The 16,243-nt window shown below is 36.2% G+C and overlaps 1 protein-coding gene across 2 annotated transcripts in view; it reads right to left on the reverse strand.

The window, feature by feature from the left end:
- The window catches only part of BCHE (butyrylcholinesterase), a 176,695-nt gene extending 161,138 nt beyond the window's left edge, over positions 1 to 15,557 (reverse strand). The window contains exons 1-3 of one of the 2 annotated variants that reach the window (XM_073626139.1): positions 15,412 to 15,546; positions 8,653 to 8,701; positions 5,612 to 7,140 (exon numbers count right to left, since the gene is read on the reverse strand). In XM_073626139.1, coding sequence (XP_073482240.1) covers positions 5,612 to 7,131 — 1,520 coding nt within the window. In that variant the 5' untranslated portion in view covers positions 7,132 to 7,140; positions 8,653 to 8,701; positions 15,412 to 15,546. Of the gene's footprint in view, positions 1 to 5,611; positions 7,141 to 8,652; positions 8,702 to 15,411 lie in introns of both variants that reach the window. The other variant, XM_073626140.1, reaches the window with a different exon arrangement.
- Between the last annotated feature and the right edge of the window lie 686 nt (positions 15,558 to 16,243).

Consider the following 16,243-nt stretch of genomic DNA (forward strand, 5'->3'; position numbering starts at 1 on the left):
TCTCTCCTTGGTACCGGAACGGAAAATACCGAGCCGAGGAGAGATGACATAATTTCCTCTGCCTCTGTGTACTATACGGAGGCAGGGAAATGATCCCATTGGCTGGGAGCGATCGGGAGGGGGGCACGAATGGATGGCCTCCCCTCACCTCCGATCGCCAGGGGACAAATGCCGACCGCCTCGGGCACCGGGGGGGGTTCCGGTCGGACCCCCCGCCCGCGGGAGGCAGATCACGTACAGGTTAGAAGTATACCAGGTGGGCAATTTCTGCGTGTTTCTTGGGAATTGCTTAAATGATCAGGATTTTGAAGAACAGACACGTCTTTTGAGACAAAGATTTCTTGGATGTGGCTATAGCAAAAAAATCTTTAAAGAGAGCATATCAAAGAGCAAAGGCTAGCCCATGGGGACTTTTACTATTTCAGAATGTACAGGAAAAGAAAAAGAAGAAAGTGAGACTTATAGTTGGATTCAACAGACAAAATGAGAAAGTAAAGGATATTTTACAAAGACATTGGCATTTCCTTGCAGAGGACAACATTACTAAACATTTTGTGGATTACCGCCCATGCCTAACATTTAGGCGGGGTCACTCTTTTAAAGATATTTTGGTGCAAAGTCACTTTCATATAGAATGAAGACAGGATCCATGCAGGTCACGCCCAAAAGGAACTTTTAGATGTGGCAATTTCGCTTTTGTAAATTTCTAAGTGTAAGTGTTGAATAATCTCATTACAATAGTTTAATTTACCTCAAAGAATGTTGTGAATTGTGAAAACACTGGTATTGTTTGTTTACTTAACTGTGTCTGTGATGCCTTTTATGTGGGCAAGACATGGAGGATGTTCTGGCATGTGTGATAGATCATGTTACTGATATTAAGAGAGACAATATAGAGAGCCCAACTAGTAGACACTTTGCAGAAAAACATGAATATAAGTTGTATTCATTACAGTTTTTTGCACTTGCCAGAATACACCCCCCCTGTATGTGTGTGGGGGAGACTTTGATCAATGTATACTACAAGTTGAGGAAATTGTTAAGCTATGTGCTACATATCCACTAAGCCTCAACAATACCATTAGTTATGCCCCTTTTTTATGGAAATTCAGTGGCATCCTGTGACAAGACAGTGTTTTCCTTTCTTATGTTACATATTTATATCTTGGTCAACAAAGTAGGATATATATATATATATATCTATAGATATCTATATAGATAGATCTATATATATAGATCTATCTATTTATCTATATATATATATATATATATATATATATATATATATATATATATATATATATATATATATATATATAAATATTGGGACATTGACACAATTCTAATCTTTTTGGCTCTATACACCACCACAATGGATTTGAAATGAAACAAACAAGATGTGCTTTAACTGCAGACTTTCAGCTTTAATTTGAGGGTATTTACATCCAAATCAGGTGAACAGTGTAGGAATTACAGCAGTTTGTATATGTGCCTCCCACTTTTTAAAGGACCAAAAGTAATGGAACAGATTAACAATCATCCTTCAAACTTTTTTAATACTTGGTTGCAAATCCTTTGCAGTCAATTACAGCCTGAAGTCTGGAATGCATAGACATCCCCAGACGCTGGATTTTATCCCTGGTGATGCTCTGCCAGGCCTCTACTGCAACTGTCTTCAGTTCCTGCTTGTTCTTGGGGCATTTTCCCTTCAGTTTTGTCTTCAGCAAGTGAAATGCATGCTTAATCGGATTCAGGTCAGGTGATTGACTTGGCCATTGCATAACATTCCACTTCTTTCCCTTAAAAAACTCTTTGGTTGCTTTTGCAGTATGCTTAGGGTCATTGTCCATCTGCACTGTGAAGCACCGTCCAGTGAGTTCTGAAGCATTTTGCTGAATATGAGCAGATATTGATAATATTGTCCGAAACACTTCAGAATTCATCCTGCTGCTTTTGTCAGCAGTCACATCATCAATAAATACAAGAGAACCAGTTTCATTGGCAGCCATACATGCCCACGCCATGACACTACCACCACCATGCTTCACTGATGAGGTGGTATGCTTTGGATCATGAGCAGTTCCTGTCCTTCTCCATACTCTTCTCTTTCCATCACTCTGGTATAAGTTGATCTTGGTCTCATCTGTCCATAGGATGTTGTTCCAGAACTGTGAAGGCTTTTTTAGATGTTGTTTGGCAAACTCTAATCTGGCCTTCCTGTTTTTAAGGCTCGCCAATGGTTTACATCTTGTGGTGAACCCTCTGTATTCACTCTGGTGAAGTCTTCTCTTGATTGTTGACTTTGACACACATACACCTACCCTCCTGGAGAGTGTTCTTGATCTGGCCAACTGTTGTGAAGGGTGTTTTCTTCACCAGGGAAAGAATTCTTCGGTCATCCACCACAGTTGTTTTCTGTGGTCTTCTGGGTCTTTTGGTATTGCTGAGCTCACCGGTGCATTCTTTCTTTTTTAAGGATGTTCCAACCAGTTGATTTGGCCACACCTATTGTTTTTGCTATCTCTCTGATGGGTTTGTTTTGTTTTTTCAGCCTAATGATGGCTTGCTTCATTGATAGTGACAGCTTTTTGGATCTCATATTGAGAGTTGACAGCAACATATTCCAAATGCAAATAGCACACTTGAAATGAACTCTGGACCTTTTATCTGCTCCTTGTAAATGGGATAATGAGGGAATAACACACACCTGACCGTGGAACAGCCATTTGTCCCATTACTTTTGGTCCCTTAAAAAGGGAGGCACATATACAAACCAATATATATATATATATATATATATATATATATATATATATAGAGAGAGAGAGAGAGAGAGAGAGAGAGAGAGAGAGAGAGAGAGAGAGAGAGAGAGAGAGAGAGAGAGAGATTATATCTATATCTATCTATATCTATATCTATCTATCTATCTATCTATCTATCTATCTATCTATCTATATATATATATATATATATATATATATATATATATATATATTTTTTTTTGTTTTCTCCAATTATGAGATCTGGTGTTAGCTAATGCCATCATCTTGCATCATCCATCTTTCTGATTCAATTTGAGATCCTCTATGTTATGGGGTCTGAGTCTCTTATAAGCATTTCTATGTGGTGGTGGCTGGAGCACTGAAGTTGGTGAAGGTTGGGCTTACAGTGAACTCACTTTTGGACTTTATATTTGTTCTGGACTCTATGATTTTATTCAAATTTTTATGGCTGATTTTGTTATTCTATTATTTGGGCATTTATATTTAACAGTGCAACATATTGTCTTTATGTATTCATTGTAGATAATATCAGAGTGTTCAGATATCCATAGGTGTTGCTGTTTTCATTAAAGGGTAACTCCACTTTTATGTAGAAAAAAATAGCAAATAAAGAAAAAATAATATAGCACATATAAGCACATATGCTCGCCTTTCACTAGCTGCATGTGCAGAACCTCTACCTCTTCCATTAGCACTGCCTGACATTATCAATGCAAGAGATTGTTTAACTTTATCAGAAGCTGGCAATAGTGGCATTGGAGATTTGGTGCGTTGATGATGCACTTAACTGAACTGCACAAGTATGTATTAATGTGCTGCAAACAATGGTCAGTTTTGCCTGTGACAGGATCAAGTTTATATTGTTGCCTCCATAATACAAAAATACCACAAAAAAAAACTAAACCTGGTTTTAACCTGACTGCAAGGAAACCATAGTACAAATATAGCACTGTTCAGCAAACTGTATGATATATCAACTATATTTCCCAGCAAGCACTCTGTAATCTCTTTCTATCTACTCCAGGACTTTCCAACAAACAATGACAAAAGTCTGCTGGGATCACTGACTTTTATAGGAAGGCAGTAACATAATGAAACCCTCTTTATCGTCCCTTCTAAGTTAACTGAAAACATTTTGGAGGCCAGGGAGTGCATTATTGGTAATTGGTTGCAATAATGGTGAAAGGGCACATTTTCACAAGCTGTGGATGACTTATGCTTGGGTAAAATTCATAGTTGACTAGAATCCTAAAGTTCGCCCCTACCTTTGAATAAAAAGCAAAGTAACAGGCCTCCTTTATAGAAGGGTCTGTAAGTAGATTGTATATCATTTTCCTATACTGCTCTGTCGCATCAATCCACTGCAGCCTGCCCATGATTTCTGTGCAAGTTTAGATTTGCTGAGCAAACTTAAACTTATATATGACTAAGCCATGTCCTCATGTGATGGTGCTCAGGAAATATGAGGTACAATACATGGAGACAGATAGAGAATCTACTGACTGCTTAAAATATTTAAAGCAGAGTGGGCACAGAAAAAAGGTTTCTATTTGCCTAGCTTAGGGAAATGGATAGTTTACTTATTAGCAGCCACCAAAACCCAAAAGATGCAAAAGTATAATGCCGCATACACACGGTTGGACTTTTCGACATTAAATGTGCAATCGGTGCTTGTTGTCAGAAATTCCGACCATGTGTAGGCTCTGTCAGACAATTTCCATCGAAATTTCCGTCGCACAAAATTTGAGATCTGGTTCTCAAATTTTCCGACAACAAAACCCGTTCAAGCAAATACCGATCGCGTGTACACAATTCCGACGTACAAAGTGCCACGCATGCTCAGAATCAAGAAGAAAAGCCACACTGGCTATTGAACTTCATTTTTCTCGGCTCGTCGTACGTGTTGTACTTCACCGCGTTCTTGACGTTTGGAAATTCCGACAACTTTGTGTGACTGTGTGTATGCAAGATAACTTTAAGCCAACATCCGTCAGAAAAAATCCATGGATTTTGTTGTCGGAATGTCCGATCAATGTCCGATCATGTGTACGGGGCATAAGATAGAGATTATTATATATTATCTTTTTTTTATGCTGTTGCACGTTTGCACATTATCATTACCCTTTGCTCTTATTTGATTAATAAGCCTGACAGAGTAAACCTTTCTTTATAAAATATTTTAAAGTAACACAATTGAGTATGCAAGTAGTAAATCTGAGTGTAACAAAATGCAGGTGGCCTTGGAAAAACTGTTAGCACGGAAATAACCCAGGATATATACATGTGTGAGTTGTGATGCAACTGAGTCAATGTTTACTCTCATTTAGAACAGCTGTGGCTATTGTCTTTATTTGTGGTTGTTCATGTAGAACCTAAGTAAAGAGAAATCTTAAGGGACACCAAAGGCTGTGTTTATAAGAAAGAAAAAAAATCACATAACATTTCACCTGGTGAAAGTGCATGTACATTCATTCTAAGCAAAAGGAAAAATGGAAAAAAATAACGTTAGGCTATGTCCCGTGCTGATCAACTGTTTTTTCATTGATTAAACACAAATCAATCAACATTTAAACTTAAATCAATCAAAAACATTCCACTAGCACAAAAAAATCTAATAGCACTTCCTTTTCTGCCCCATTCACTCTGAACAAATGTACATGCACTTTTACCAACTGAAATGCTATATGAATTTTTTGGAAAATTCACCTTTAAGTGTCATGTTACTGAAAAGTTTTTTTTTTTTTAACAAGATAACGTGTAAGGCTTTTTGTCTGTTAATAAATTATGCATAATGTACCTTATATATATTTAATGGAAAAAGAACTTACCCAGTTTTTGCAAAGTTTGCCCAGTATCTCATTATGTTTCTGCTCAGAATTTCTTCCTCCTTTGTATAATTAAGTCGTCTGTACATTGGGATTCCAAATACAAATTCAATCTCATATCCGTGTATTACTCCCATCCAACTTGGCCATGCCATCTTGGAAGATCTGTGACTGAAGAAGTACAAATAAGCTTTGTTTCCAAGCTCAGAATTTCTGTTTGTGAATTCCAGAAGTGGACATATAAAATTGTAATCTCCCACAATATCCTCCATGGCATCCCGATTGTGAATGGGATTCTTTTCATCTTCCCAGTTTGTATAATGAAAAAGGATAGAGTCTATTGCAAGTTCAGTGGCTTTTGGAAAAGCCAGTTTTACACTGTCTTGGAATTGAGTCCGATTTATAAAACTTTCATGATCTTTGCTAAATCCAGGTAGTTGATACACTAAGAAATATGATCCCTCATCTTTATTAACACCAGTTAATATCTGTGTGTTCTTTTTAAGCTGTCCAAGTTGTAACAAATGTTTAGGTAAATCGTTAAGAAAATCTCCATCAACTGTTGGAGGAAAATTAATTTCTATTAATGATCTCTGTGTTAGAACAGAAAAGGACTTTTCAATTATTTCTTGGGGAGTCTTACTCCGAAGGCAAGCAATTATTTCAGTTTCATTTCTGAAGGAACAGCTTAATAGGTTTGCTAATGTAAGTGCTCGAGTGCGGGCTTCTGTACTACTGACAACACCCCAAGGGGAATTAGCAGTCCCACTTTGCATGATAGCTCTTGTGAAATAAGGATGGCTTTTAGGAGAAAGCAGGTGATAACTGACTGACCCTGCTCCAGCACTTTCTCCAAAAAGTGTTATGCTTTTGGGGTTCCCTCCAAATGCTGCAATATTCTCGTAGACCCACTTCAGAGCCAATCTTTGATCAAACAAGCCAACATTCCCTGGAGCCTCAGAATTACCGGGGAAAGCCAGAAATCCTAATGCACCCACTCTGTAGTTAAATGACACAACAATGACGCGTTCATTACGGGCCAGAAACTTCCCATCATAAATATCTAAAGAGGATGTTCCTGTTTCAAATCCACCACCATATATCCATACCATGACACTGGCATTTCTTGGCTTTGGACTGGGTATCCATATATTAAGGTAAAGACAGTCTTCACTCAGTTCAGTGTTAGGATTCCACATTTCAGCACCAGAAAAACCAGGGAATGCTTGGTCAACATACTGATAACAAGAATTTCCATAGTTTGTGGCATTCCATACTGTAGTCCAAGATTTGATGGGTTCTGGTCTTTTAAATCTTAGAGCTCCTACTGGGGGTTCTGCGTAAGGTATTCCGAGGAATGCTGTGATTGTCTTAGAAAACACTGGTATTTGATACCCTCTTACATTGCCATCTTTGGTCAGAACAACGTCATCATCTTCACAATGGACATTTGTGCAAAACACATATATTACAGTCAAGCAGATTGCAGAGATTTTCTTTTCACGTGAGAGATTGTACCACATCACTGATAACTAAAACACATAAAACATTTTGTTACAGATTTTAATTAATATATACATAGGTATATATGCATAGCTTTGATGACATTATTGTGTCACTGAGTATTTAACAAATCTCCATGAATAAGTGTTCAACAAACCTTTTTTTAGTGGGGCAATGTCCCACCAAAATGTCACATAGTTTGAAAAAAGACACATGTCTACTGAGTTCAACCAATAGAAAAATATATACATTATTTGAAAACCTACATCTGCAGAACTCTAAACCCACAGTTAATCCAGAAGAGGAAATTTCACAAAGTCTGCTCCAATTTTATCCAACAGGGAAAAATTCCTATCTGATCCTCTAAGGTAATTTGATATTCCATGGATAAACAAACTATGGTGTTATTACTCATAAATATTAATAGCCAGTTAAATTATGTGCAACCTTTTTTTAAAACAATCTACAGAGTTGGTCAGAACTAGCTTCAGTGGGTTTGTCATAAAAACTACTTTTTTTGCTTTAGAGAAAGTTCTGTTTCATGCTTTCAATTATATTCCTTTCATATGAGCCGATTTAGAAAATTAAAGTTAAACATATTTTTCCTAAACACAGAGCTAAAACAAGAAAGAAATATATTACATTTTAAATAGTATCAAGTCCTCAATTATCAGGGCTAAACTTAGAACTGTCTGTATTACTCCATAACAGATATATTCAAGAATCCTCATCCCAGGGTAGGTCTGATGATGATTGAAAGCTACACAGCTAGGCAACAGATGCAGTTCTTATTTCAGGTACTGAAGTTCAGTATTGTTTATTTTAACATATGCTTTTATAGTAGTTTACCCTTCAGCTATATTTAGACAGCCATTAAGTTGTTTTCTATTCCAGACAAACTTTCCACATTCTTTATATTAAGATGTTAATTGATATATGTGAGTAACAGCATACTTTAAAAAGGAAAAGGAGAAGAGAAGAATACAATAAAGCAAGAAATGCCCAATCAAAGTATATTAACAGAAAAAGTCAATTTAATTGTGCTTTTTGTAGCCTAATTTGTTATGTGATCACATCTATTCATTAATTTCAACCACCCTAGGGGGAAATTTTAGGTGCCTGACTACAACCCACAAACTAGACTGGACTGTCTGTGATATAGTGATATATAGTGGTGGTATGTTCAATACAAGTTACATAGTTACATAGTTACATAGTTGGTAAGGTTGAATAAAGACAATAGTCCATCCAGTTCAACCTGTGTAGGTGTGTGCGTGTGTAGAAAAATCATTTCCCATATCCCTGTATATTTATTTTGCTAAGATGCATGTCCAAGAGTCTTTTAAAACTATCAATACTTCCTTCTGACACCACAGATTGTGGAAGAGATTTTCACATCTTTACCGCCCTGACTGTGAAAACCCCTTACACAGCTTAAGGTTAAAGGTTAAAGTAAAAAAATGATTAAAATATAAATGTAATTTTTAAACACCTAAACTCTTCTAATATAGATAAGCAACTTTACAAATATAACCTCTTACCTTTGCCTTTATTATGATTGAAATATGATACACTTCTGGTGTACTGTAACTGAAGAGAAAGGGAGAGAACAAATGTTTGATTTGATGTGGATAATTTATTAAAATATTAAGATTGATTATTTTGCAAACTCGCTAAACTAAATTAACAACATTGAGCTGCGTTTTTTAAATTGCCCTCACACATGATTGAGTATTCAGAGTGAACATAGGTTCATGTTGTTAATGTGATCATTAGCTTTTGCAAGCTTTTGCACTTTCCTAAGCCAACGTTCTATGCTTCTTTGGAATCTTCAAAGTGTTCACTGCCAGAAGGGATACATTATAATTTCTTTACTGCATTGAACTCATGTATTTCCTGTATATCACATACTGCTACAAGCAGGCAGCCCTTTATGAGTTTAAATAAGCCCTGCCCATCCCTTATTACATATGATTCCAGATACCCAGTTGTAGAAACCAAAATACACATATGGAAGTAGCCCTGATTCCCTCTTTGTTCTCAGACGAGAAGATATGTACTTCCTGATGCTGCAGATAAACTTATACAGGGGCTGCTAGCTTGTGGTGGCCTGTAATCTCCAGTGATTACATTAGTGCATTTTAGCACAGAGATAATCATTTATGATTCCCACCAGTGAAAAGATGAATTATTATCAGTCCTTTTCTGCAGTTACAGTGAAAGCAGCTGACAGCTTAAATGTAAACAGAACAATGTTTGCTCTGTCCTGAGCATGTGATGACAACTCTAAAAACTTAGAAAAAATGGCAGAAGTAATTTGTATATTTGCAAAGTTGCTTTGTATTCTATCATATGTTTACATTTTTAAAGTCCAGCTTCAGCCAATATAATTTATATTGTTTTGGACAGAGTAGATGGCAGAGAGAGATTTTGTAAAGCTTTTAATGCTGTTGATGTTTCTATTGAGGAGCGTTCTTCTCTCTTCCTGTCAGGACAGGAGGTTACAGAAATTCTCTTCACCGTGTACACAGACTAAAGCACATATTTGTAGAATGGAGAATGGTTAGCTTCTTTATTTATAATTTGCTCCTATTCGTGCATTAATTGTAAAGGGTTTAAATCCCAAATACAGCCCAAATTGATCTTTGGATACAGCAGGGAAGGGGTAGAGATAGAACCTTTGTCACTTTTTTAATGCTGTCTGTGTCTTTGCTTAGGAAAAGGGACAGTAAATAACTGAATACCCTAACTTTAGTGAGTTCTGCGGGCATCGTGCATCATATATAGAAGTGGTATTTCTACCATTTCTTTATATGACAGCTTCTCGCTGTCACTGGTTCCTAAGGGAGCCATTGGAGGGTTGTACTCACGACATTCCTAGGAACCACTGATGCAGGGAAACCCTGCTCCTTTTTAGCAAAGGGGTGGGAAAAGCAGTAACATCACTACCCACATATGGCCACTGGTAATGATGTCACCACTATCCCCGTCCCTTCAATTATGTAGCTGATGACAGCACGGGAGCTGTCATTTGGTTAGTGTTACCATCGGGATCAATGATGTGCGTGGGGTGCATTGGGTTAATAATGAGTTGGCAGGGATCGTGATTGATGATGGATTTACAATAAAAGGACTTTTTTGGGATTTTATTTTTATAATAAAGGACTTGTCTAATGTTTGGGTGGGTTTTTTTTTTTTTTTTTTTTTAGGGAGTCAGTGAGGAGTAGGCATCATGATTGACAATAAGGGAAATTGTTTAAAGTTTTTTATTTTTTTAATTAAGGACATGTTGAATGTTTGAGTGTCTTTATTTTTAGGTTACCACCCTTTTTTTGTGAATGAGTACTATGCATCCCATACTTATTCACACGAGGGGGGGGGTGAATGAGAACTATGCATCCCATACTTATTCACATGGGGGGGTGGTATCTGGACCCCTTTATTATTAAGGGACCTTCCAAATTCTGATAAGTCCCCCACCTGCTGACCCCCACAACCACTGGGCGGGGGGGCACAATGAATGGGCATATGCTCACCCCACTTTCCTGTCCAGCCAGACTGCATGCTCGGACTAAGAGTCTGGTGTGGATTTTCAGGGGGACCTCATGCTTTTTTATCTTTGTTGTGTGGCAAATCCCTTATAATCTGTACCAGACTCAAAGAGTTTGGTATGGAATTTTTTTTTTGGGGGGGGGGCTCTACATTTTTTTTTTAATTCCTACTGTAGAAAATGACAGTAACAAAGAAAAAAATATATATACAGTTTAAATTGTCAGCAAAAGTCCCCATAAAATACATAGCAAACCCTTGGAGGGTTCTGTATGATGTTTTCCTGGCTAAAGTGATGTAAATCCTGGTTAAATGGATATATATATATATATATATATATAACTATATATATATATATATATCCATTTAATGGCACAGTGGTGTAGTGGATAGCACTTTCACCTAGCAGTAAGAAGGGTCGCTGGTTCGAATCCCAACCATGACACTACCTGCCTGGAGTGGTTTCCTCCCACACTCCAAAGACATGCTGGTAGGTTAATTGAATCCTGACTAAATGGTCCCTACTATGTATGAATGTAAATTAGGGACCTTAGATTGTAAGCTCCTTGAGGGTAGGGACTGATGTGAATGTACAATGTATATGTAAAGTGCTGCGTAAATTGACAACGCTATATAAGTAACTGAAATAAATAAATAAATAAATGTATATATATATATATATATATATATATATATATATATATATTTTTTTTTTTTTTGCATTGGTACATATTCCCTAGGGCAGAGATCCCAAGTGCTATTTTTTTAAACACCCTTGTCCAGTAACCCAGAAAATGGGCATTTTTAATTTGACAGCTTCAGATCCCATAGATTTTATTGTGGTTCAGGTTTGGCATCCAAACTTCTTTGAAATTAAGCAAACTCTGTTCAAACCAAATCCAGAACAGTTCAGCTCATCACTACTTAGAAACAATACTCTCACTTGCTATCAGAGTGGGATGTGATGAAAAATTTTTTAAGCAGGAACACACAAAAAAAACAACACATTTTTAGTAGGGTGGGGGAGTCACAGACAAAAAAAAAAAAAAAAAAAAAATATATATATATATATATATATATATATATATATATTTCTGGAGTCTGTATAATAAAATTATCTATTAACATGTATTAGGTATATTGTGTAACAATACTTAAAGCAGTAGTATACACCTCTTGCTTACTTGTACCTATAGGTATTCTTATAATAAAGCTTATCTGTAGGTATAAATAATAGCTCCCAAACATGCAATGGCGCATGTGTACTGCGCTCTGAAGGGACAGCAGCACTGTGCTGTGATCATGGCTTCTGTGAGTATGCGCGGGAGTAACATAATCACAACTTGGCTATTCAAATGGCCAGGCCCACAAACCCAGAAGGAAGATGAAAGCCCTATCAGTGGTGACAGTACGCTGCCGGAGGGCTTCTTTTAAAGGAAATTCTGTGCATACTAGCACATTATGACATTAACTTGCAGGGGGGAAAGTTTTTCTTTTTTTTTTGGAAACTTTTCTACCACTTTATCAGTGGGGATTTATCAGTAATCAGAATACCTGTCTAAGAAGCCTTTTAAGGAACTGCATAGTGGCTCCTGGGTAGTCAACTTTCTCACTGTAATGCTGAACTGGTGTTTCTATTCTGGAACAAACAAGCAGTCTGGTATGTTTTTTTTCTGCATATGTTATTTTGTCTCTAGTGTTTATTATGAAACTGCATATATAGAAGTTGTCCCTGGTAAAATCCCTTCAAATTACGAGAAAGGCAAACTTGCAAAGTCAAACCCCAGAATGGAAGTGGCAAACACATATTTAATTAGCATCACTGATTTATTAATGTGAAAAAGTTTCAAATTTACCCTAGAGATTAATAAATGCTTTGTCCCTTATATCATATACCCTGTAGTCTTGTTTTTTCTAGCATCAAATCACTAAGCTGTATGAGTCATATGACTGTGTTTGTTAATTTATCAGATAATAACTGTATCCTCAAAACATTCAACTCACATACCATAAAATTGCATTTGGTAGAATTGTTTTCCCCATTGAATAGTACATTTTAATTTTTTATGATGAAATATTTTATCTCATAAAGCACTATTTCATCTACACCTCACACGTAAATCACTTTTCTGTTCTTCTCAATATACATTCCTTAAAATGTCATAGTTATTGCAAGTCAAAGGGTAGTGGTATATTATACCTCTATTGAAGTAACTAGATAGATATGCAGGTAATTACACAATATACTATATACCTCTATTTTCATAGTCTCACCTCTGTTTCAGATATATCAGTTTTCAACTGTGCAAGGTGTCTTAATATGATTGTGCAGTTTTGGATACCATAAAAGATCCACTGCTCTCAGTAATCCACACAGAACTGACCAGACAGTTCCCCCTGCTCTACAATTCAAGTCTATTTGACAAGTCTTGTGCTGAGGGGTGTGACTGCTGCTCAGCTCTACCAGCATAGAGCACTGGAATTTGGAGGAAAGGAAGCAGCAAGACACTGACAGAAAAATGTATTTTATGCCATTTACAAGCAAAAATTGTTTTCAAATCAGGACTAGGGATAATCAGGTGCAAAGCTTTAAGGCTTTAAAAAACTGTGTATAAATCTTTGTGAAGTGGATTTTGGATACAAAAGAGAACATAAACTGACAACCTTAAGTAAATAAAAAACATGATTTCTAATAATTAAAAACAAATTATGCATAGTAATTAAAACACTATGGGGTTAATTTACTAAAGGCTATTTGGCTGTGCACTTTGCAAGTGCAGGTGCTCCAGATCTTAGTAAATGAGGCAAAGCTTCATTTTGCAATCACATGCAAGGGAAATTAAAAACTGGCATTTATGCTTGCATATGATTGGATAATGGAAATCATCAGTGCTTTCCCTCATTTACTAAGCTCTGGAGCAACCCAAGGGTTCAATGTTTAAATATGTTAGTACTAGGGGATCTGAATGTGTCACATGTTTTATCATGGTATACTGGTATTTTAGTGCACCTTACAACTTTCTTCTTGGTCAAACTTTACGCACAAGTACCTAGTGAACCTGGAAACAGTATATGTTTGTGGACACTATAATTAGTGTATACTCATATCTTTTAATACACAAGATGTTTTAATAGGAAATAGAGTAATATGGAAAGTGTGGCAATCTATAGCAACTAACCTGCAATTTCCATTCACTGATAATACTACACTAAAGGGAAATCCTGACTGCTTGTAGTGAGCTTCTGTGCACATCCCCATTTGTTTCTGCATTATCTCAACAGTTTGTGTGTGTGTGTACATGTGTGTGTGTTTGTGTGTATTCACATGTGTTTGTGGTGTTCAAATATTGTTTCTGCTAATTATTTCTGTAAAAAAAAAAAAAAAAAATCTTTCAGTGCTTGTCAAAATCAAGATAACAACAAATTGCATTGAGCATTGTACTGTATTTATAGGCAGGGAAATCATTATCTGCCATTATTTATAAGTCTATAATCCCTTGTATTGTCTTGATGCTGGGAACCTATCATGCATAATTCCCCTTATGTGACCTTAACATATTAATACCTTTATTTATGCCAATATTAGATGCACTAATCCTATCACTCCTGCTATAATAGTTCAAAAGTTTTTACATAATAGAGAAGGAATTAGTAAAGCTTAACAAGCGCCTAAAACAGAAAGGATGGTAATAAACTGCTGTTTATAAAAATATAAAACAAAGCTGTACTGAGGGTCTAGTTTTGTACTACCATAACAATAAGTCTATTCTTAGCACATGTTAATTGGTTAACAAAAGAACGTTGTTAGTCTGCAAATGCAAAGTACATCTGAGATTAAGTAATAATAATTTCCTACTTTTTATTTCGGTTTTCATTTCCCTGCTAGAATAAAACACAGCGATGTGAAGATGCAGTTGTTCATTTATTTTTACCAGCATTTTTTCTAGGACTGTGCGTAACAATAGAGCAGCATCAACATAAATAAAGCCAATTATGGTAATATACTTGAGTGTGAGTGCTATAACAAATCCTTACACTTCAGTGCTTTGCTGAGTACTAATAGTTTATGGTGAAAAAACTAGGGGACTAATACCATAGCAATAGATAAAAAAATGTAGGACATTTTTTAATAGTAGCTGAGTTGCAGCATGTGACCACATTGATTATTTCCATTGGCAGCTCTAGTTTTTAAATATAAAAAGATAGCATTTTTGGAGAATATTACAATTTTGACAAAGCAAACTAATCATTTTAAAATGTAGGGACAAAGCATTATCTTGTTAAAAATGTAAGGGTGCAAGAGAATATATGTGCATGTATCAGTCTTTCTGTCTTCATTTTGTTATAAATATAATTTATTCAGTAATATATGTAGCATTGCTACTGTAGTTATTTTAAATATATGTACTAAATAGGCTTAAACCTGCTTCTCAATTGAGAACAAGCATACAGTTATTCATTACATATCCGCATGATTTTTTTTTACACACAACTAATAACAAATCTGCATATTTATATGAAGAACACAAACCATAACATTGCTATCAGACAGCAAATTCAGCAGTGGTATCTATTTAAGCATTAATCTCTGGTATCTGCTCAGGATGCATTTGGGAATAGGACAATCTGTATTGTATGTGTATAAGTACCAAAACTGTTTTAATTTAGTCTGCAATATCTGAACTAATAGAAAGTGCAAATTAACATGGATTAAAAGCTTCACTGAAACACAGAATTATTGAGGTACTTACCCGAGTAAAATTACAAAGTTTTAAACAGCGAGGATCTTAAGTAGCTCGGTGCCTAGAAGTACATCTGCTGCCTCAGTTCTGTAAATTGGCTAGTACGGACATTAATAGAAACTGTGTCTGAATTAAAGCTCGCGAGACTTGGCAGCAGCAACTTGATCTGCAAGCAGTCGATCTTTACCATCTGACATCTGCTTTATGCATAAAACTTTGTTAAATGTCTGTTTTTAGAGTCACTTCATAAACAAAGATTGTCATGCATGCTTTGGTAAAGCATAACATATACAAACCTGCTATGGCATGCCTATATATGCATATATACAGAGAGAGAGAACGATTTGAACATCAAAGCAATAATAAATTAATAAATGCATTTCCATATATATATAAATGATGTAATTGTTTACTCTGCTGTGAAATTATCATATTAACAATAGTATTAATAACACCTGTGCAGGGAAGATTTACTAAGCAGTAACTGAAGCTGTGTTCAATTTGAATAATCATCATATGCAAAGGAAATAAAAATAAACAAGTAAACTAATAGGATTTTTGTTTGAACATTATTGGATGATCAGCGTTAACACGTCACTTACACGAAAAGTCCAGCCTGAGCTCGTTTGGCTGTAATTCTCCTATTGGTCACAGGAGTGCAATTAGTTTTGCACTCTTGTGACCCGGTTTCAGCAGAGAGTGGTCTGAAGTCCGCTCTCTGCTGACGTCACTGGAATCAGTCCAGGCACCACGTCATCATGACAATAAAGTCTGGATCCGCCAGCTGCCTGGACTGATATCCGTGTCAGCCTCTCAAGCGAGCCACTGAGAGACAGACGGC

This window comes from Aquarana catesbeiana, linkage group LG04 (assembly GCF_042186555.1).
Source record: "Aquarana catesbeiana isolate 2022-GZ linkage group LG04, ASM4218655v1, whole genome shotgun sequence".
NCBI lineage: Eukaryota > Metazoa > Chordata > Amphibia > Anura > Ranidae > Aquarana > Aquarana catesbeiana.